Genomic DNA, 23,719 nt, shown 5'->3' on the forward strand with positions numbered 1-23,719 from the left:
GTTTTACGAGGGCTGCTTGATGCCATATTTGGTCGAATGTGGCCTTGATGTCAAAAGCTATCACTCTCATCTTATCGCTTTTGTCCATGTTTGATTCAAACCTGTAATAAGGTCAGGAGCTGAGTGACCCCGGAGGAACCCAAACTGGGTGTCACTGAGCAGGTTATTCCCGCTTGATGGCACTGTTGATAACCCCCTCCATCACTTTGCTGATGATTGACTGTAAGCTGATGGGGTAGTTATTGGCTGGGTTAAATTTGTCCTGATCCTAGTGTACAGCACATACCTGGGCAATTTTCTCCATTGCCAGTGTTGTAGCTGTACTGGAACAGCTCGGCTAGGGGAGCAGCAAGTTCTGGAGCACAAGTCTTCAACACTATTGCCGAGATATTGTCCTTCCACACCAACACACTCACTTTGAGCTTCCCTACACTTCTCATTACTGAGAAGCTGGTGAGCCTTCACCTCCAGCTCACTGGGAAATGTGTTGAAGTTTGATTCTCTAAAGTTAGGACACAGCTTCCTCTCCTCTGTCTCTCGCACTGACATCTTCTTTTCTGTTAACAAGTCAATCAATGCTGATGGAAAACAGTGAATGATGCTGACATTTGGTCTGAACTCAGCCAGTTCACATTGGATTGAACATCACCAACTGTCCATTCCAATCATCACAAGCTGCTGAGTGAATGAATTAAACCTTTCCTGTGAAATCAGTGAAGAAGAATTCAGACAAGGCAAACACTGACAATTATTTATTGATTACAATCCACAGTTATGACGTTTCGCTGTGATCCTGATTATAGAGTTTCCTCCATGAATGTGTTATATCATCAAAATAAACAATCTTAGAACACATCAAATATATTACATAAAGAGCAAAATGGGCCAGTGTGTAATAATTTAAATTCTGACATTCTGTAGTGTCTCACTACACTCAGAGTTACAATTTAGATTGGCAATATTAATATCTCAGCAATATTCACACTGAGAGATTTGACATGTTTTTCAGCCACTTCCTGTAACTATGATGGGAGGTCTTTCCCCATTGAGTGTCTCCAGTAGCTGCCCCAAGCTGTGTTGTGTCCCTCACCAGTATTCCTGGACCTTGCATTGCGACAATCTGAAACCCTCAGTCATGGAGAACCCTTTGCCCTGGAAGACTGTGAGTTTCAGGCTGATTTTCACTGAGTTGATGATCCTCCAGGAGACAGTGTTTATCTCAGTGTGTGTTCCTGGGAACTGCCTGTACAGTGTCCAGTCCTGTATAAAGGAGCTGTCGGGTGAACACTCTGTGACTGTGCGGAAATTCATCAGATCAAATTTCATTTTCCTTCATCTCAGACAACTTATAAAGTGAAGGGGAAAACTGCCCAGCACCAGAAAAATGTTTCCAACATCCTGATTGTCTTCTCCATTATCAGGTGTATCACAGAGTCTCTTGTACTGATTCCAAAAAGTCTTGATCAAAATCCACAAACATTTAAAGATATTTAAAACTCTGAGCAATCAGAAAGAGAGAAAAGTCAGAAAATGTGAATGTATTTCATTCCCAACAATCTGTCCCTCAGTCACTTACTGGAGCTGTTGTGTACGTCCCACTTGGTGAATCTGCAGAAGTAAAATAAATATCAGTTAGAATGGGGAATAATCCATCCTCAGAGAGTGAGAACACAACAAGTGTGAGGGAATGGAGATTGTGTGAGAAATACTCATTCTCACACTCCCCTCCATCCTTACACTTTATGGAGATCCTGTAGATCTCTTCCATTCCATCCATATTCAGTAGGTGAGGATGTGAGTGTGTGCGGTGGCTTTAATGATCAATATTACACCTGGTCTGGGCTGATCACACAAAGGAAGATCAGACAGGGAACAAGATGTGTTTATACGTGTATATCTGTGTGTGGGAATTAAATCAGTTGATTTAACACAGTGTCCTGTACTCCCAGTACTGGAGATTCCCCACACTCACTCTGTCCCCTCAGTTCTACATTTCCCTCTCTCTGACTCTTACCTCTCTGTTGTCTTTTCCAGATGACTATTCCGATTATCCCAAATATAACAGCCAGTGCTGGGATCACGAATCCAACCAGAATTCCAAGATGGGAATGTCCCCCACTGTTTCCCGGGATTTCTGAAACACATTTGAATAATATGAGGATTGTCTCTGTTCTCAGATCCATTCCCGGTTCTGTGTTCATTGGGGACAATTTGAACTGAAGTCGCCCCAGTCCAAATGGGATTGTTTGAAGCTTTGGCCCCATGGTGGATAAGGGAGTGTCTACAGACCTGCTCTGGATGGACTTCCAGAAGGTCATTGATAAAGTTCCACACAAGAGATTCTTGACAATAATCAGAGTGTTTGGAATTGAAGGGAATCTTTGCCATGGGGCGAAAATTGGTTGGCAGGGGACAGACAGGGAATGGGGAGAATGGGAATGTGCTCTCATACAAATGCATGCACATATCCAGTACAGTTCCTTACCCCACTGATGGAGCTTGGGTTCTGCCAGGCTGCTGTGTTCAATTTGACAGGAGTATTGATCCTCATCCCCAGCATTTATTTCAATCTCTCTGTGGATCTGATGGCTCCCATCGTGGTTTGGTCGAATCCCCGAGGATAGTGTCTCAGACATTACCTCTCCATTCCTTAGCCAGTTCACCTCGATGTCTACAGGATAAAAGCCAGTAACCAGGCAGGAGAGAGTGGGGGGCTTGTACTGAGTATTGGGCTCACTTCTGGAGATGAAGACTTCAGGCTGAACTGTAATGGGAAAGGGTGAAAACACAAACAATAAACCCACACTGAATGGAATGGGAGAACGGTTTGATAGATCAGTGACGTTAGATCAGAACGTGGGCTCAAAACTGAATTCATTACCTTTCTGTCCAAAATATTCCTTTCCAGCTTCCAAATATTTATTTAAAAGTTGAACAAATTCTTCCTGCAGAACGTTTTCCCAGTAATTATTCCAGACTTGATCTGAATCCCATTTCTCTTTAGTCTTCACTGCAAAGTGATTGGATGCGACCCATCTCATTCTGTCTGGCTCTAAACTAATATAGTCCTTTCCATCAAATCCAAACCGCATCGATCTCTTAATGGAGCCGTCTTCAGTGACCTCGACAGACCGAATGCATTGAAAAATGTGAATTCCTGTCAGAAACCAAACAAAGATCAATAATCCGTAGACAATCTTTTCAGTGGTGAAAGGGGATTTAGCCTGGGATAGAAATGGATGGAATCTTCCTGTGCCATTAGTAGCAGGAAGCTGAGTGGTTAGGTTACAAAATTAGATGGAGCCAGTGCTGGGAGATGGACTGAGCTCAGTGACCCAGGGGTCTGTGCTGGGGGACAGAGTTCAGTGTCCCAGGGGTCAGTGCTGGGGGACAGAGTTCAGTGTCCCAGGGGTCAGTGCTGGGGGACTGAGTTCAGTGTCCCAGGGGTCAGTGCTGGGGGACTGAGTTCAGTGTCCCAGGGGTCAGTGCTGGGGGACTGAGTTCAGTGTCCCAGGGGTCAGTGCTGGGGGACTGAGTTCAGTGTCCCAGGGGTCAGTGCTGGGGGACTGAGTTCAGTGACCCAGGGGTCAGTGCTGGGGGACTGAGTTCAGTGTCCCAGGGGTCAGTGCTGGGAGATGGACTGAGTTCAGTGTCCCAGGGGTCAGTGCTGGGGGACTGAGTTCAGTGTCCCAGGGGTCAGTGCTGGGGGACTGAGTTCAGTGCGCCAGGGGTCAGTGCTGGGGGACTGAGTTCAGTGCGCCAGGGGTCAGTGCTGGGGGACTGAGTTCAGTGTCCCAGGGGTCAGTGCTGGGGGACTGAGTTCAGTGCCCCAGGGGTCAGTGCTGGGGGGACTGAGTTCAGTGTCCCAGGGGTCAGTGCTGGGGGACTGAGTTCAGTGCGCCAGGGGTCAGTGCTGGGGGACTGAGTTCAGTGCGCCAGGGGTCAGTGCTGGGGGACTGAGTTCAGTGTCCCAGGGGTCAGTGCTGGGGGACTGAGTTCAGTGCCCCAGGGGTCAGTGCTGGGGGACTGAGTTCAGTGTCCCAGGGGTCAGTGCTGGGGGACTGAGTTCACTGTAAGGTTGTACATTGACACGCTGATTCTCTCTGCCTGATCTTACCGGATGTCTGGTTTGTCATCTTCAGGACTGTATTCAGATTCCCCTTTGCCATGTCTGAGTGTGAGTTCACCAGTTCTGTGATATAATCCCAGAATTCAGAGTCGATATTTTTAGCCATGAACCTCTGCCTGGGAATGCAGCGATGGGTATGACTGTCACAATATCCTGTTTGGACACCTTTGACCATTGCAGTGTTTGTGAACTCAGGAAAATCTGGTATCCCAGAGACAACAGTTTCTAACACTGTGAATGTGTTCATGTCTGTAAAAAAAACAGTCGATAGGACTGGTCAATAAACACCGTCTGATCATCAGAACAATCTCATTGGACTTCACCACCCCCTCCCCCGATCACCACCCCCTCCCCCGATCACCACCCCCTCCCCCGATCACCACCCCCTCCCCTGATCACCACCCCCTCCTCTATCACCACCCCCTCCCCCGATCACCACCCCCTCCCCCGATCACCACCCCCTCCCCCGATCACCAGCCCCTCCCCCGATCACCAGCCCCTCCCCCGATCACCACCCCCCCCCGATCACCATCCTCTCCCCGATCACCACCCCCTCCCCAAATCACCACCCCCTCCCCCAATCACCACCCCTTCCTCTATCACCATCCCCTCCTCTATCACCACCCCCTCCCCCGATCACCACCCCCTCCCCTCAGTCTGGGAGGCCGTCAGTGTCCGCGTACTAGCACAAAGAACCAGGGACCAGTGTCAGAAGAAGATGAACAACCTTCTTTGAGCAGGAAGGGTCAGTGTCCATCCCATCCTGATATCGGTCCCGTCTGTCATACCTGCAATGTCGAGCCACCCGCCTGACACTCTGCAGCCTCCCAGCACCCGGCCTCCAAGGATATTCCTCCAACCCCTCTGTCCCCACCCCAGTCACAACCACAGACTGCCGAGGCACAGCCCCGATAAACCCCACCCTATCACCCCCACCCCCTACACCCTGTGTCCTCACAGCCATCAGATTTTCAATCCCTCCTTTATCCCCATAGGATAAAGTGACCCATAACCACCATGTCAAGATTGGAGGTGGGGTCTCCAAGCTGCATCTCCTCACTACCTTTGAGGAGCACTATGGGGCTAGCAGGGAAGGGTGAAGAGGGAATGGTCACTGACGGTCAGGTCAGGGTTCACCATGGAAGTGAGCATTTCCAAAACCTGAGTTCACATGACTCATTCCAGGTAAGTGGCAAACTGCCCAGACACTTGTCCCTTATTATTCCACTAGAATATAAGGGAAGTACAAAGAAACTTAAGCGAGGAGTAAGAAGGGCTAAAAGGGGCCCCAAAAATCACTGGCCAGTTGTATTAAGGAAAATCCCAAGGATTTTCATACATATGTAAAGAGCAAGAGGGTCGCCATGGAAAGGGTTGGCCCACTCAAGGACAAGGGAGGGAATCTATGCGTGGATTCAGAGGAAATGGGCGAGATATTTAATGAAAACTTTGCATCAGTATTCACTAAAGAGAATGACTCGGTGGATGATGAATCTAGGAAAAGATGTGTAGATAGTTTGAGTCATGTTGAGGTCAAAAAGAAGGAGCTATTGGGGTTCTTGAGAAACATTAAAGTAGACATGTCCCCAGGGCCTGATGGGATATACCCCAGAAAACTGAGAGAGGCAAGGGGGGAAATTGCTGGGGCCTTGAGAGAAATCTTTGTATCCTCACTGGCTACAGGGGAGGTCCCAGAGGATTGGAGCATTCCCAATGTTGTTTCTTTGTTTAAGAAGGTTACCAAGAATGATCCAGGTAATTACAGGTTGGATCATCACTGGCAGGGAAATTACTGGAGAGGATTCTTCGAGACAGGATTTATATCCACTTGGAAATAAGTGGACGTATTAATGAGAGGCAACATGGTTTTGTGAAGGGGAGGTCGTCCTTGATCGAGTTTTTCGAGGAAGTGTCGAACATGATTGATGAGGGTAAGGCAGTGGACGTTGTCTACATGGACTTCACTAAGACCTCTGACAAGGTCCCTCATGGCAGACTGGTGCAGAAGGTGAAGTTGCATGGGATCAGAGGTGAGCTGGCAAGGTGGGTACAAAATTGGCTTCGTCAAAAAAGACAGAGGGTAGCAGTGGAAGGGTGTGTTTCTGAATGGAGGGCGGTGACAAGTGCTGTTCCTCAGGGATCAGTGCTGGGACTTTTGCTGTTTGTAATATATATAAATGATTTGGAGGAAAATGTAACTGGTTTGATGAGTAAATTTGTGGACAACACAAAGGTTGGTGGATTTGTGGATAGTGATGAGGACAATCAGAGGATGTAGATCAGTTGGAGACTTGTGTGGAGAGAAGGCAGATGGAGTTTAATCTGGATAAATGTGAGGTAATACATTTTTGAAGGTCTAATACAGACAGGAAATGGACAGTAAATGGCAGAAACCTTAGGAGTACTGATCGGCAAAGGGCTCGGAGTGTACACAGCCTTTGATCTACTTTGGGTGAAAGCAGAAACATCGAGGGTTCGGGCACATGGAGTTCTTCTGGAGCTCAGGATGCATCCGGCCCCAAGCCAAGTGCTAGGCCTCTGGGATCGGTCATCCCAAAACTGCTGGAGATACATCAGCAGCAATGGTGGAGGGGCTGTCAGCAACACTGCATCAACTGTGAGGCTTTTGGAGGAGTCGAACAGATTTCTGTCACAGGAGGTGGTACCGGTACAGTGTGGCACTCAGGCTAACACGGCAAGGGTCACGTCCACAGTGGAAAGCCTGGGGCAAGGATTGGTCACCATGGCTGACAGGATGTAGACCATCCTGGAGACACGGCCATGACTGCGAGCCTCAAACTTGGTCCAGTCTCAGGGGGCATCGCTGAGGGCTTGCACAGCATGGGGCAGATGTAGCTGGGATTCTAGGACTGACAGAACCAGATGATGCTGAGGCTGGCCCACTGTCCCATGGAGTGTCCCCGGTACATATGGGCACCCTGAGGGAGGAGGAAGGCTTGGAGCCCCTGCTGGGGCCTTCCAGCCAGGAAACACTAAACATCCTTAGACCTTCTGATGTAGCTGTTGTGCACACTCCCTGGGTGTTGTACACACAGTGCATGATATTCAGCCTGTGGTCACGGACAATCTGCACATTCAGGAAGTGGAACCCCTTCCTATTGATGAAGCGCAGTCCCTGATCATGTGGGATCCACTGGATAACGTGAATGCCATCTACAGCCCTCTGCACATGGGGCAGTGCAGTGATGGTGGTGAAGCTGCAGTCCGGGCTTCCTGTTGGGCCTGGCCCATGTTGAAGTGGATGTAATTGGCTGGATTCCTGGAAGGACCTGGTGGTGTAGAAGTTGAGGGCACCGTGACCATCACTGCCACCGGGAGTGGGTATCCTACTGTGCCTCGAGTTACCAGGTCTGAGGAGCTGAAACAGGTGCCATACTGTCTCCTTACTTAGACAGAGCCAGCAGCATCGTGTGGCTTCCATCATCCCTGCAAAACATCTACAACTCCTGTACGCCCTGAGCCTCCACGTCCTCCTTCCCCTGCCCCCCTCCCCTGTGGCAGGATGTGCTGCCATGTCCTGGCGCTGACCGACAGCCCCCTGCCCTCCTGCTGTGGCTTCTGCCTTCTGGCACGCAGGGGGGGCACAGGAATGGGATGCCAATCTACCCATTGTGGACCCTTGAAGCTTGGGTATGAGTGCTATCACCGCAGTGCCTTCCAGGTATTACAGACAGACGGGGGGAGGGGCAGCCTCGTGACTATCACAGGATGGGTTCCCATCGCAGGCAGCAGTGCAGAGTCCAGGCAGTGTGAAGAGCCGTGTTAACAACTGCACAGCTCCCGTGCTTGGAGCAGCAGCTGACAGAGCTGCTGTCTGTTACTGTTAGTGGGGCCTGGGATACAAGGTCTGGTGTCAGCCGCAGTGTCTGTCCAGCAGACAGACAGTAAAACAAACAGGTTAATATTTGTGGGTTGGTGATGAACATCATGTGACACCCTTCGGGGGTCTCTGTGTAGCCAGGGGCAATGTGTGCACCATGAGCCTGCTGCAAGTGGTGACTCCCAGCACTGGTCCCCCCCGGGGAGGTGCTGGTGTAGTGGCATTGCTGCTGGACTAATCCAGAGACCCAGGGGAATACTCTGGGTACCTGGATTCGAATCCCACCATGGCGATGGTGAAATTTGAATTCAATAGAAGTCTGGAATTAAAAATCTATTGGTGACCATGAAACTGCAATCTATTGTCACAAATACCCATCTTGTTCACTAATGTCCTTTAGGAAAGAAAATCTCCCCTCTTTACCTGGTCTGGCCTACATGTGACTCCAGACCCACAGCAATGTGGTTGAGTCTTAAATGCTCTGAGGAATGGGTAATAAATGCTGGCCCAGCCACTGACACCCACATCCCATGGACAAATCAAAAAGCCCCCCACCCCATCCCAGCACCTGAGTATCCGGTGCCCCCTCCCCCTGAACTCCGGGGGCTGCCGCTCAATGGGAATTACCTCCTCACTCTCCTTCACTATTGCTGCCCCAGGCCCAGACTTTTATAAACTATCTGTGATTCATGCTGGAGTGACGTCACGCTGGAGAGGAGGGGAAGGTACGGGAGGGGGAAAAGGGCCGGGCCAAACTCTAATGATATGTAAACCTATTCAAATGCATGGAAATTGACATCCTGCCGGAAAAAATGGCCTGGGAGAATCCCGAACCTCCTGACACCAGGCGCAAATTCGATTGTTCGGCTCGCGGCCCATTTCCCTGCCCTGATACACCAACCAACCAGTGCAGCAGGGTGGAAAGATCACAGTATCAAGGACCCAGGTTCAATTCCCGGCTTGGGTCACTGTCTGTGTGGAATTTGCATGTTCTCCCCGGGTGTGTGTGGGTTTCCTCCGGGTGCTCCGGTTTCCTCCCACAGACCGAAATGTGCGGGTTAGTGAATGGCCATGGTAAATTGCCCTTTAGTGTCAGGGGTACTCACCAGGGTAAATGCATGGGGTTATGGGGATAGGGCCTGTGTGGACTGTGATCGGTGTAGACTTGATGGGCTGAATGGCCTCCCTCTACACTGTAGGGATTCTATGATTCTATGAGGGAGATGGACAATCCAGAGCAGGATCTCCACTGAACTTCACAGAGCTTTTTAATCCCCCTTTATACATGGTCACGAGTATACCCTCAGTTTGGAAAAGTCTAGGAATCACCAGGCAGGAATATTCCGATTTAAATTTCACTCCCAGCTGTAGCTGCCTGGAAACACTCTCACCTCTGACTCAGAATGTTCCGGATTGAAGCTCCCATTCCAGAGACTGGGCTGCACACACAGTGTATTACTGACAGAATGCTGCACTGTCAGAGGATCAGTCCTGAGGGAGAACTTTCCTCACAGATTAATGTAATAGATCCTGGGACAGAGCAGGGTGATTACAAACTGGATCAATACTGATTCCTGAGGCAACATCATTCATGTAGATTGTCTAATCAGAGTTTCCTGTACCATAACAGTGAGGAGACTAGAAAAGGTATTTCATTGGCTGGAAAGAGCTTTGGCGCATCCTGGTGTTGTGAAGTCTTTCTGTATCTGCTTTCTCTCTCACACCTTTTGTCAAAATACATGGGTTACTTTGGAATCTAACATCACTGCTCCCAAATCAAAGTACGGATTTTAATTTGTTAAGAACATAAGAACCAGGAGCAGGAGTTGGCCATCTGGCCCCTCAAGCCTGTTCCGCCATTCAATAAGATCATGGCCGATCTTCTTGTGGACTCAACTCCACTTACCCGCCCGCTCACCATAACCCTTAATTCCTTTACTGTTCAAAAATTTATCTATCATTGTCTTAAAAACATTCAATGAGGTAGCCTCAACTGCTTCACTGGGCAGGGAATTCCAGAGATTCACAACCCTTTGTGTGAAGAAGTACCTCCTCAACTCAATCCTAAATCTGCTTCCCCTTATTTTGAGGTTACACCTCCTAGTTCTAGTTTCACCCGCCAGTGGAAACAACTTCCCTGCTTCTATCTTATCTATTCTCTTCATAATCTTATATGTTTCTATAAGATCTCCCTCATTCTTCTGAACTCCAGTGAGTAGAGCCCCAGTCTACTCAGTCTCTCCTCATAAGCCAACCCTCTCAACTCCAGGATCAACCTAGTGAATCTCCTCTGCACCCCTTCCAGTGCCAGTATATCCTTTCTCAAGGAAGGAGACCAAAACTATACACCGTACTCCAGATGTGGCCTCACCAGCACCTTATACAGCTACAACATAATCTCGCTGTTTTTAAACTCCATCCCTCTGGCAATGAAAGACAAAATTCTATTTACCTTTTTAATTCCCTGCTGCACCTGCAAACCAACTTGAGATTCCTGCACAAGGACACCCAGGTCTCTCTGCACAGCAGCATGCTGTAATTTTTTACCATTCAAATAATAATCCATTTTGCTGTTATTCCACCAAAATGGATGACCTCACATTTACCAACATTGTCCTCCAACTGCCAGACCCTTGCCCACTCACTTAGATTATCTATATCCCTTTGCAGACTTTCAGCATCTTCTGCACACTTGGCTCTCCCACCCATCTTAGTGTCATCTGCAAATTCTGACACACTACACGGTCCCCAACTCCAAATCATCTATGTAAATCGTAAACAATTGCAGTCGCAACACTGATCCCTGAGGCACACCACTAGACACTGATCACCAGAAAAACACCCATTTACCCCCACTCTTTGCTTTCTGTTAGTTAAGCAATCCTGTATCCATGCTAATACCCGTAACACCGTGCACCTTTATCTTATGTAGCAGTCTTTGGTGCGGCACCTTATCAAATGCCTTCTGGAAATGCAGATCACCACATCCACCAGTTCCCCATTGTCCACTGCACATGTAATGTTCTCAATTCCACCAAATTAGTCAAATATGACCTGCCCTTCATGAACCAATGCTGTGTCTTACCAGTGGGACCATTTATATCCAGATGTCTTGCTATTTCTTCCTTGATGATAGATTCAAGCAAGATCAAGCATTTTTCGTACTACAGAATTTCAGCTTACCGGCTGATAGTTACCTGCCTTTTGTCTACTCCCTTTTTGAACAATGGCGTCACATTTGCTGTTCCATCCCAGAGTCCAGTGAATTTTGGTAAATTACAACTAGTGCACTTGCTATTTCTCTTGCTATCTCTTTCAGTACCCTGGGATGCATTTCATCAGGACCAGGAGACCTTTAGCCCCATTAACTTGCCCAACACCATCTCTTTCGTGTTAATGATAGTTTCTAGGTTCTCACCTGTCACAGCCTTCCTGTCATCAATTTTTGGCATGTTATTTGTGTCTTCCACTGTGAAGACCCACACAAAATACCTGCTCAATGCCTCAGTCATTTTCTCATTTCCAGTTATTACATCTCCCTTCTCGCCCTCTAAAGGACTCATGTTTACTTTCGCCACTCTTTTTCGTTCTTATATTTGTAAAAACTTTTGCTCTCTGTTTTTAATATTCTGAGCTAGTTTACTCTCATTCTCCATCTTACCTTTCTTTAGCTTTTCTCATGGCTTTCTGCTGACCTTTAAAGATTTCTCAATCCTCTAGGTTCCCGTTAATTTTTGCCACTTTGTATGCATTTTTTTTCAATTTGATACCGTCCTTTATCTCCTTAGATATCCATGGCTGATTATTTCTTTTTCTACAGTCCTTCCTTATCACTGGTATATACTTTTGCTAAGCACTGTGAAAGATCGCTTTGAAAGTCCTCCTCAAGCTCCATCTGTATTTTAAATTCAACCAAACTGTGATCGCTTCTTCCGAGAAGATCCCCAACTACAAGATCATTAATTATTCCCGACTCATTACCCAGGACCAGATCTAGGAGAACTTGCTCCCTTATCGGTTCCATTACATACTGTTCAAGGAAGCTGTCAGGGAAACATTCTATGAACTCCTTCTCAAGGCTGCCTTGACTGACCTGGTTTGACCAATTGATATGTAGATTAAAATCCCCCATGATAATTGCTATACCATTTTTACATGCATCAGTTATTTCTTTGTTTAGTTCTCACCCCACCATGATGTTATTATTTGCTGGTCTACACCAGTCAGTGATTTTTCTCCTTACTATTTCTAATTTCCACCCAAATGGATTCAATCTTTTTTTCCATAGAATCTATAACATCTTTCACTACTGCCCTGATATCATCCTTAAATATCAGAGTTACACTAACCTCCCTTACCTTCCTGTCCATCCCTCTGAACAGTTTGATACCCCTGGATATTCAACTACCAGCCGTGACCATCCTGCAACTCTGTCTCTGTAATGGTCACCAAATCATATTCGTTCGCAATGATTTGTGCTGTCAACTCATTTACCTTGTTTCACATGCTGCTAGTATTCAGATAAAGTGCCCTTATGCTAGTTTTTGTACCTTCTTTTTGAATTCTAACACTTCCATTAATAATATCCCCTGAGTTCTCCTTCCTTTTAATTTTTCTCCTGATTTTTGATGTAGTTGGAACGTTCTCCCCACATTTTCTCCTTGCTCCCTCCTTCTCGGACTCCTTACATTGGTTTCCATCCCCCTGGCATTATTAGTTTAAACCTTCTCGAACCACTCGAGCAAACACTCCCCCTCGGACATCAGTCCCAGTCCTGTCCAGGTGTAACCCATCCAATTTGTACAGGTCCCACCTCCCCCAGAACCGGTCCCAATGCCCCAGGAATATGAAACCCTTTCCCTGATACCATCTCTTCAGCCATGTATTTATCCGATATATCCTCTCATTTCTACTCTGACTAATGCGTGGCACCGCTAGTAATCCTGAAAACACTACCTTTAAGATCCGATTTCTTAACTTTTTTCCCAGATCCCTATATTCTGCTTTCAGGACCTTATCCCTTTTTTAACCTATGTTGCTTGTACCAACATGTAATATAACCACAGGCTGTTCACCCTCCCCCTTCACAATGTCCTGCAGGCGCTCCGAGACATCCTTGACCCTAACACCAGGGAGGCAACATACCATCCTGGAGTCTCATCTGCAGCCACAGAAACGCCTGTCTATTCTCCTTACAATTGAATCCCCTATAACTATTGCACTGTCACACTTTTTACCCTTCCCCTTTGCAACAGAACCAATCTTGGTGCAACGAGTTTAGCTGCTGCTGCTTTCCCTAGAGAGGTCATTCCCCTCAACAGTATCCAAAGCGGTTTATCTGTTTTGCAGGGGAATGGTCACTGGAGATTCCTGCACTGCCTGCCTATTACTCTTGCCATTCTCTTCCTGCCTGTGGAGTCTGAGCCTGCGGTGTGACCAACTCTCTATACACGATATCCACAATACTCTCTGACTCGTGGATGCTCCACAGTGTCTCCAGCCGCCGCTCCAGTTCTGAAACTCAAGCTTCCAGGAGCTGTAGCTGGAGACACTTCCTGTAGACATGCTGACCCAGGAGACTGGAACTGTCCCCAGTCTGTCACATGGAGCAAGAGGAGTAAACCACTGCTTGGAGCTCTCCTGTCATGTCTTACCCCTTTCAATTAAACTTTTGAAAGATGTTTTGTTTCAGATATATACAATTTTCTTTCTTTCCTGCTCCTCGTTACTACCGAGTATAACATTATCAAACAATAAACCACAGAAATTACACAGAAACACTATAATAGTGTCCAACAACTACAATGCCAAGAGCAAAAAGAAAAAATATTTCCCAATCAGCACTCTCGTTTGTAGCCTCTGCTGCCTGTTTCACCTAACTCCCTGTGTTCATCCAACTCCCAAAGCACTTCTCTCAGTCAGACAGCACTCTGTGCAGGAAAAATATGATGTGGAGATGCCGGTGTTTGACTGGGGTAAACACAGTAAGAAATCTCACAACACCAGGTTAAAGTCCAACGGGTTTATTTGATAGTAAACGTCACGAGCTTTTGGAAAGCTGTTCCTGCGTCAGGTGATTGCAGAGTTCTGAGTGGAGAACTCTCCATTCACCTGACGAAAGAACAGTGTTCTGAAAGCTAGTGGTGTTCACTATCAAATAAACCTGTTGGACTTTAAACTGGTGTTGTGAGACTTCTTACAGGAAAAATATAACGGTGAACCAGCCAGGAGCTGAACCTGGAATCTTCTGATCTTGTTCTCTGCTGCTAATATTTTATTGTTTCCCCTGTGGTTCTACAAAGTACTTGGTTACTAAATCTCCCGTGTTATCTACAGCTCTGCCTGTCAATCTTTAATGGTTCCATATCTCACAGAGTCACTCATTTACTGTTAATATATTTCTATAAACTTTTAGCATTAGTCTTTATATTACCTGCACATTTTCCCCATGTCCTTTATCACAATTTAATCTTTCTGTTCCTCCATTCTTCCCTCTGTTTCTGGACCTTTCCACTTTCATTGCTCCAAGCTTCTCTGATCTGGGTGTTTTGAACATACAAACATGGAGCAGGAGTAGGCCATTCGGCCCCTCGAATCTGCTCTGCCATTCTGTGGTGATGTGATTGTGATCTGAACTCTACTTTCCTCTCTATCTCTCTGTACACTTTCACTCCCTTGTCAGTCATGATGTTATCTCACATTTATATCTGACAGATACATAATAATGTCTGAGCAAATATCACCCATTTCAAACTCTCCCCAAAAGATTCAAATTCACCCCAGAGAGAGAGAGAGTGAGAATGGAAGAGGGAATTCTGTACTTACCGGGAGAGACCCAGGAAAAACACAGGGAGATGGAGAAAAGGATCAGCAACATTCTGGGAATCCACTGTCCCAATTCCAATCAGTGACTGGGAATTAAACACTCTGAGGATGAAACAACTTTATAAACTGGGGGAAAACATGAAAAAACAACAAAAACTTTATCCATTTTTCTGTCGATGTCGAGCTTTGCTTATTTCCTTATTGCAGAACCAGAGGATGACTGATTGGTTAATTTTTTGAGACCAACCAAGAGAGAAACAGCCAGCCTGTCACTAGTTACCAGGAAGATCAAACTCAGACAGGTTCAGATTCAGGCTGAAAAAATCTAATCTTTATCCAGTGCCTTTCACAAAGTGAAACCTCCCCAAGGACATCTTTATAAAACAAAGATTGACCCAGAGACACACACAGCTCAGTGCACAAAAACTGTCTCCAAATTCCAGGGTTAAAGGAGTGTTTTAAAGAGAGGCTGCAGAGAGGTGTAGGGAGGGGATTACAGAGTGAAGGACTGAGGTTACTGAAGGCACAGTCCCCAGTGTGGGGGAGATTCTAATCCCTGATACTGGAGATGTCAGAATGAGAGGAACACAGAGATCTCACAGAGTTTGTGAAACTGGAGGGGATTACAGAAATAGGGAGGTGTGAGGACATGGAGAGATTTCAATTTTAAGAACATAAGAACATAAGAAATAGGAGCAGGAGTAGGCCATCTAGCCCTTCGAGCCTGCCCCGCCATTCAATAAGATCATGGCTGATCTGTCGTGGCTCAGTTCCACATTCCCGCCCTCTCCCCGTAACCCTTAATCCCCTCTCTTATCAAAAACCCATCAACCCGCTTCTTAAAAATATTTAGCGAGGCAGCCTCCACCACTTCAACGGGCAGAGAATTCCAGAGATTCACCACCCTTTGAGTGAAGAAGTTCCTCCTCAACTCCGTTCTAAACCACCCCCCCCTTTATCTTGAGGCTGTGCCCCCTAGTCCTACTGTCCTTTCTGAGCGGGAAGAGTCTCTTCACCTCTATCCTATCCATCCCATTCATCATCTTATACGTCTCAATGAGATCTCCCCTCATTCTTCTAAACTCTAACGAGTATAAGCCTAGTTTATTCAGCCTCTCCTCATAGCTCAACCCCCTCAATTCCGGTATCAGCCTAGTAAAACTCCTCTGCACACCATCCAAGGCCAAAATATCCTTGCGTAAGTGCGGCGACCAAAACTGCACACAGTACTCCAGCTGCAGTCTCACCAATGCCCTATACAGCTGCAGCAAGACCTCCCTACTTTTATATTCAATCCCCCTCGCTATGAAGGCCAGCATCCCATTTGCCTTCCTGACCACCTGCTGCACCTGCAAGCTGGGTTTTTGTGACTCATGCACAAGGACCCCGAGGTCCCTCTGCACCGTCGCCTGCTGCAGTTTTTCGCCACATAAGTAATAGTCCTTCCTACCATTATTCCTACCAAAGTGGACCACCTCGCACTTGCCAACATTAAATTCCATTTGCCAGTTCCTGGCCCATTCGCCCAGCCTATCTAGATCCTTCTGCAGACTCTCCACACCCTCCGCACAATTTGCCGTTCCACCAATCTTGGTGTCATCAGCAAATTTCGACACCATACACTCGGTTCCCTCCTCCAGATCATCTATATAAATGGGAAATAGCTGAGGCCCCAGCACCGACCCCTGGGGCACTCCATGAGTCACCAACCGCCAATCCGAATAGCACCCATTAACCCCAACTCTCTGCCTCCTATTTGACAACCAATCCTCTATCCACGCTAACACCCCACCCCCAACTCCATGCCCCCTTACCTTCTGCAATAACCTCTTGTGAGGTACCTTGTCAAACGCCTTCTGAAAATCAAGAAAGACCACATCCACCGGCTCTCCTCTATCCACCGCCCTAGACACATCCTCAAAGAACTCCAATAAATTTGTCAGACACAACTTCCCCTTAACGAAACCATGCTGCGTCTGCTCTATCAAGCAATTCCCCTCAAGATGCCTCGCTATTTCCTCCTTGATGGCGGATTCTAACATTTTACCTACAACAGACGTTAAATTAACTGGCCTATAATTCCCTGCCTTTTGCCTGCCACCCTTCTTAAACAACGGTGTAACATTAGCCGTTTTCCAATCTTCCGGCACTTCCCCGGAGTCCAGCGACGTCTGGAAAATAACCACCAAGGCATCCACTATCACCTCCGCCATTTCTTTCAGAACCCTCGGATGCATTCCATCCAGTCCTGGGGACTTGTCCACAATCAGCCCCTCCAGTCTGTCAAGCACCGCCTCTCTAGTAACAATAATGTCATTAAGATCCTCCAGTCCTACCAGCTTTCCGTCGCTAACACCCGGCAAATTATTCACGTCCTCCTCCGTGAAGATAGAAACAAAAAAGTTATTCAAGACCTCAGCCATTTCCCCATCCCCTACCACTAGGTCCCCCCTCTCATCCTCTAAGGGTCCAACGTTCACCCTAGCCAGCCTCTTCCTTTTTATATATTTATAAAAATTCTTGCTATCCTTTTTTATATTAAGCGCTAGCCCAGCTTCATAGTTTCTCCTACCCTTCTTTATCAACTTCTTTGTCAATCTTTGTTGACATTTAAACCTCTCCCAATCCTCTTCTCGCCCACTACTCTTCGCTACTTCCTCCCTTGTAATAGATATTTCCTGCAATGGGTCTACTACTCCCTCCAAGACAGTACCTGACAACAAGCCCCTCTCCTTTGTGAATACTGACGCAAAGTATTCATTCAGGATCTCCTCCATTCCCTCGGTCTCTAAGCAAAGTTCCCCTCCTCTGTTCCTGACAGGACCGATTTTTCCTCTAACTGACCTTTTGTTCCTAACATAGGAGTAAAATGCCTTTGGATTTTCCTTAATCCTGTCTGCCAAGACCATTTCATGCCCCCTTTTTGCCCTTCTAACTCCCCGTTTGAGCTCCCTCCTACTCTCTCTGTATTCCTCCAATGCTGTCTCTGTTCCCAGATGCTTAGACCTAACATACGCCTCTCTTTTCTTCCTGACCAAGTCCTCAATATCCCTAGTTATCCATGGCTCTCTAATCCTTCTTTTCCCATCCTTCCTCTTAACCGGCACATGTCTTTCCTGCAACCTTTTCAGTTGCTGAATGTGGACTTACCCGCTAACAACCTCTCCCAATCAGTATCTGTAAGTTCCTGCCTAATCCGGCACTCCAGGTAGTGTGTGTTCCCAAGTATCTGCTGTCCTTGTCCTTCAAGGTGCTAGTGGGTTTAAAAGATGCTGCCCAGGGAGCCTTGGTGAGTTCCTGCAGTGAATCTTATAGATGATTCACACAGCTCCACTGTGTATCAGTGGTGGAGGGTTTGAATCATAGAATCCTCCAGTGCAGAAGGAGGCCATTTGGCCCATTGAGTCTGCACCAAATGCAATCCCACACTGGCCCCATCCCCATTAACTCATGCATTTAGCTGCAGTAATCCCCATGACACAAAGGGGTTATTTAGCCTGGCCAGTCCAGCTCACCTGCACATCTTTGGACTATGGGAGGAAATTGGAGCACCCAGAGGAAACACATGCAGACACGGGGAGAATGTGCAAACTTCACACAGAGAGTGACCCAAGACGGGAATCAAACCCGGGTCCCTGGGTGCTGTGAGGCAGCAGTACTAACCACTGTTCCACAATGCTGTTCCTTGTGGAAAGGGTAGCAATGAAGTGTGCTGCTTTATCCTGAATAGTGTCTGTTGAGTTTCTTGAGTGTTTTTAGAGCTACACTTATCGAGGCAAGTGGAGAGAATTCCATTACACAGAAACATAGAAAACAGAAGTAGGAGTAGGTTATTCGACCCTTCGAGACTTTTCACCATTCATTATGATCATGGCTGATCATCAAATTCAATATCCTGATCCCCTTTCCCCCATAACCCTAAATCCCAAATGGCCCAAAAGCTCCATCTCATTTATTCTTGAAGTCAGATAATGTTTTGGTCTCACCTACTTTCTGTGGTACTGAATTCCACACATTCACCATTCTCAGGGTAAAGAAATTTCTCCTCACCTCAAACTATGACCCCTAGTTCTGGACTCCCCCACATTTGGAACATTCTTTCTGAATCTACCCTGTCTAATCCTGTTAGAATTTTATAAGTTTCAATGAAATCCCCTCTCTCTCTTCTAAACTCCAATGAATACAGTCCTCACCCTCCTGACTTGTGCCAGGTAGATGGTGGACAGGTATTGGGGAGTCAGGAGGTGGTTACCCACTACAGGATTCCTAATCTCTGACCTGTTCTTGTAACTACTGTATTTATATGGCTAATCCAGTTTTGTTCCTGGTCAATGGGAGGCCCCAGGACATTGTTCATGGGGAATTCAGTCATGGTAATACCATTGAATTCAAGGGATGAAAGTTAGATAAGAACATAAGAACATAAGAAATAGGAGCAGGAGTAGGCCATCTAGCCCCTCGAGCCTGCCCCACCATTCAATAAGACCATGGCTGATCTGAAGTGGATCAGTTCCACTTTCCCACTTTCTCCCCATAACCCTTAATTCCCTTATTGATCACAAATCTATCTACCTGTGACATAAACATAGTCAACAAGGTAATCTCCACCACTTCAATGGGCAGAGAATTCCAGAGATTCACTACCCTCTGAGAGAAGAAGTTCCTCCTCAACTCTGTTCTAAACTGACTCCCCCTTATTTTGAGGCTGTGTCCTCTAGTTCTTGTTTCCTTTCGAAGTGGAAAGAATCTCTCTACCTCTACCCTATCTAGCCCCTTCATTATTTTATATGTCTCTATCAGATCTCCCCTCAGCCTTCTAAACTCCAACGAGTACAGGCCCAATCTACTCAATCTCTCCTCATAATCTAACCCCCTCATATCCGGTATCAACCTGGTGAACATTCTCTGCACTCCCTCCAATGTCAATATATCCTTTCGCAAATAGGGATCAAAACTGCGCACAGTACTCCAGTTGCGGCCTCACCAGTGACTTGTACAATTGCAGTAAGACCTCCCTGCTTTTATATTCCATCCCCCTCGCGATAAAGACCAATATCCCATTTGCCTTCTTGATCACCTGCTGCACCTGCAGACAAAGTTTTTGCGATTCGAGCACAAGGACCCCCAGGTCCCTCTGCACCGTAGCATGTTGTAATTTTTCATCATTTAAATAATCGTCTGTTTTACTCTTATTCCTTCCAAAATGGATAACCTCTCTTATGCTCCAAATGCTAGATCCTCACCCACTCAGCCTATCCAAATCTCTCTGTAGACTTTCTGCGTCCTCCATGCAATTCGCTTTCCCACTCATCTTCGTGTCATCAGCAAATTTTGTTACCCTATACTCAGCGCCCCCCTCCAGGTTGTCTATGTATATGGTAAACAGTTGAGGCCCCAGCACCGATCCCTGCAGCACATCACTAGTCACCAACTGCCAACCAGAAAAGCACCCATTTATTCCAGCTCTCTGCTTCCTGTTAGATAGCCAATCCTCAATCCAACCTACCACTTTAGCCCCAACTCTGTGTACCCTAACCTTCTGCAGCACCTTCATAGAATCCATAGAACCCTACAGTGCAGAAAGAGGCCCTTCGGCCCATCGAGTTCACACCGAACAATCCCACCCAGGCCCTACCCCCATATCCCCACAAATTATACCCATTAATCCCTTTAACCCATGCATCCTTGGACACTAAGGGGCAATTTCTTAGCATGGCCAAACAACCTAACCCGCACATCTTTGGACTGTGGGAGGAAACCGGAGTACCCGGAGGAAACCCATGCAGACACGAGGAGAATGTGCAAACTCCACACAGACAGTGACCTGAGCTGGGAATCGAACCCAGGACCCTGGAGCTGTGAAGCAGCAGTGCTAACCACTGTGATACCTTATCGAACACCTTCTGGAAATCTAAAAGCACCACATCCACCCCTTTGTCAACTGCACTTGTTACATCTTCATAAAAATCCAGTAAGTTCGTCAAACACGACTTTCCCTTCGTGAATCCGTGCTGCGTCTGCTTGATGGAACCATTCTTCTCCAGGTGTCCTGCTATTTCTTCTTTAATGATGGATTCAAGCATTTTCCCAACTACGGACATTAAGCTAACCGGCCTGTAGTTACCCGCCTTTTGTCTACTTCATTTTTTAAACAGTGGCGTCACATTAGCTGTTTTCCAATCAGCCGGCACTTCCCCAGAGTCCAGCAAATTTTGACAACTTACAACTAATGCATCTGCTATTACTTCTGCCATTTCTTCAGTACCCTGGGATGCATTCCATCTGGTCCCGGGGACTTGTCTACCTTTAGCCCCATTAGCCGACCAAGCACTCCCTCTTTAGTAATAGTAATTGTTTTAAGGACCTCACCCCCTACAGTCCCATGACTGTCAATTTTTGGTAAGCTATTTGTGTCCTGTACTGTGAAGATTCTGTTTTGTTGGAGATGATTGTTGCCTTGCACTTGTGTGGCCCAAATATTACTTGTCACTTGTTCGTCCAGGTGCTGCTGCATTTTGGACACGGACTGCTTCAATATCTGAGGAGACATAATGCAGCTGAACATTGTGTAATCATCAGTGAACATCCCCACTTCTGACATTATCATCGAAGGCAGGTCATTGATGAAGCAGCTGAAGATGGTTGGGACTGGGACACAAATTCCCTCAGGAATTCCTGTAGTGATGCCCAGAGACTGAGATAATTGGCCTCCAACCACACAACCACTATTTTTTGTGCTAGTTATGATTGCAACCAATGGAGAGTTTGTTCGTTGGAGCGAGCGGAGAGCGGAGAGAAGAGAGTAAAGGTAAGTGATTGACTTTGTAAAGATTTTCGTGGGTTTTTTAACGGAAATCCAGCTTTAAAAGTTAAACAGGAAGTGGGCTGCAGGGTCTTCTGGGAAGAGATTTTTACCGCGCAAAGTATAAAAGGAGGGTTGCAGTAGACAGCGGGCAGCGGAGTGAGAAGGGAGCGGAGTGAGCTGTAAGGGCTTTGGCTCACAGGGCTTGGGCGGAAAGGGCAAGGTAAGTTTAAATTGTTTGCTGGGTTTAGAATACACTAGGTGACTGAGATGGAGGGACGTGTGATGTGCTGTTTCTGCATGATGTGGGAGCTGGTGGACCCCAAGGTCATTCCCAGTGACCATGTCTGCAGTAAGTGCTGGTTGCTTGAAGAGCTCCAGCTCAAAGTAGACGAACTGAACTCTGAGCTCCAGACACTGTGACACATCAGGGAGGGTGAGTGTTACCTGGACAATGTGTTACAAGACAAAGTCAAACCCTCTAAACTGACAAACTCTGAGGGTCAGGAACAAGAGAGGTTTGCTGAGGGGAAGGAGGGGGGTGTGGGGAGGAAGGGTAAGGGGAAGGAGGGGGTGTGGGGAGGAAGGGTGAGAGGAAGGAGGGGGGTGTGGGGAGGAAGGAGGGGGGGACCCAAAAGCCTCAGCCCCTGAAGCTGCACAACAGGTTTGAGGTTCTTGCTCTCAGTGTGGACAAGAACGAGGGCTGCAAGGTGGACAAGCAAACTGTCCATGGTACAGTGGTGCAAACCGAGGTCAAAGCAGAATAAGTAAAGAGAAATGTAATGGTAATTGGGGATGGTGTATTTTGGGGCATAGACACTGCCCTTTGTGACAAGGATAAAGAACACCGAAGGGTGTGTTCCCTGCCTGGTGTCTCATCTGGGTTGCAGAGGAACCTGGAGTGGGAGGGTGAGAATCCGGTCGTCACGGTTCATGTGGGTGCCAACAACATGGGCAAAATAGGAATGAAGGATCTGCAGAGGGAGTATGATAATCTGAGAACTAAATTAAAAAGCAGAGCTGACAAGGTGGTTATCTCTGGATTACTACCTGAACCGCGTGCAAATTGGTGCAGGGTAAATCGGATTAAGGAGATGAATGCGTGGCTCAGGGATTGGTGTGGGAGGAATGGGTTTGAATTTATGGGGCATTGGCACCAGTATTGGGGCAGATGGGACCTGTTCAAATGGGATGGTCTTCGTCTGAACCGAGCTGGGACCAGAGTCCTGGCGAATCGTATAACTAGGACTGTAGATAGGGCTTTAAACTAATTAGTGGGGGGGAGGGTGCAGGGGTGGGGGAAATTACAAAATCTAAATTCAAGGAGGGGGTATGTGTGCAGGTAAATGTTGAGGATGTTCCACTAATTAAATGAGTCGGGGGCACGAGAGAGGTTAGTAGTGTTTCTACAAACAAGGTCCAGATAAAGGCTGGTATAAAGACACTTTACCTGAGTGCACGAAGCATTCGGAACAAAGTGAATGAGCTGGTGGTGCAAATCAGCACAAATGGATATGATCTAGTGGCCATTACGGAAACGTGGTTGTAGGGGCTGGGAACTGAATATCCAGGGGTATTAGGTATTTAGGAAGGATAGACAGGAAGGAAAAGTGGGTGGGGTAGCTCTGTTAATTAAGGATAATATCAGGGCGGTAGTCAGGGAAGATATAGGATCCAAAGAGCAAAATGTGGAATCGTTGTGGGTGGAGATAAGGAACAGCAAAGGGAGGAAGACGCTGGTGGGTGTGGTCTACAGGCCCCCAAATAATAACTTTGAGGTGGGGTGGGCTAGAAACAAACAGATAATTGATGTGTGCAAAAACGGAATGGCGATAATTATGGGGGATTTTAATCTGCATATTGATTGGATGACCCGAGTTGGACGCGGTGGGCTTGAGGAAGAGTTCTTGGAATGCTGTTGGGATAGTTTCCTTGAACAGTGTGTAATGGAACCTATGAGGGATCAAGCTATCTTAGATCTGGTACTGTGTAACGAGGCAGGTAGAATTAGGGATCTTCTTGTGAGGGATCCTCTTGGGACGAGTGATCATTGTATGGTTGAATTTCTGATGCTGATGGAGGATGAGAAAGTAGGGTCCCGGACCAGTGTCCCCTGTTTGAA

The 23,719-nt window shown here is 47.0% G+C and overlaps 1 protein-coding gene across 1 annotated transcript; it reads right to left on the reverse strand.

The window, feature by feature from the left end:
- Positions 1–737: 737 nt before the first annotated feature.
- LOC145348101 (class I histocompatibility antigen, F10 alpha chain-like) lies at positions 738–14,954 on the reverse strand. The gene is made up of 6 exons (XM_080196244.1): positions 14,796–14,954; positions 4,118–4,378; positions 2,882–3,157; positions 2,486–2,764; positions 2,015–2,134; positions 738–1,608 (listed from the first exon to the last, which is right to left on the reverse strand). Exons 1-6 carry the CDS (start codon positions 14,845–14,847, stop codon positions 1,565–1,567), a joined length of 1,032 nt encoding a protein of 343 aa, XP_080052370.1. The 5' UTR covers positions 14,848–14,954; the 3' UTR covers positions 738–1,564.
- Between the last annotated feature and the right edge of the window lie 8,765 nt (positions 14,955–23,719).

This window comes from Carcharhinus amblyrhynchos, chromosome 9, assembly GCF_965287045.1.
Source record: "Carcharhinus amblyrhynchos chromosome 9, sCarAmb.v2.hapA, whole genome shotgun sequence".
NCBI classification, from domain to species: Eukaryota; Metazoa; Chordata; class Chondrichthyes; order Carcharhiniformes; family Carcharhinidae; genus Carcharhinus; species Carcharhinus amblyrhynchos.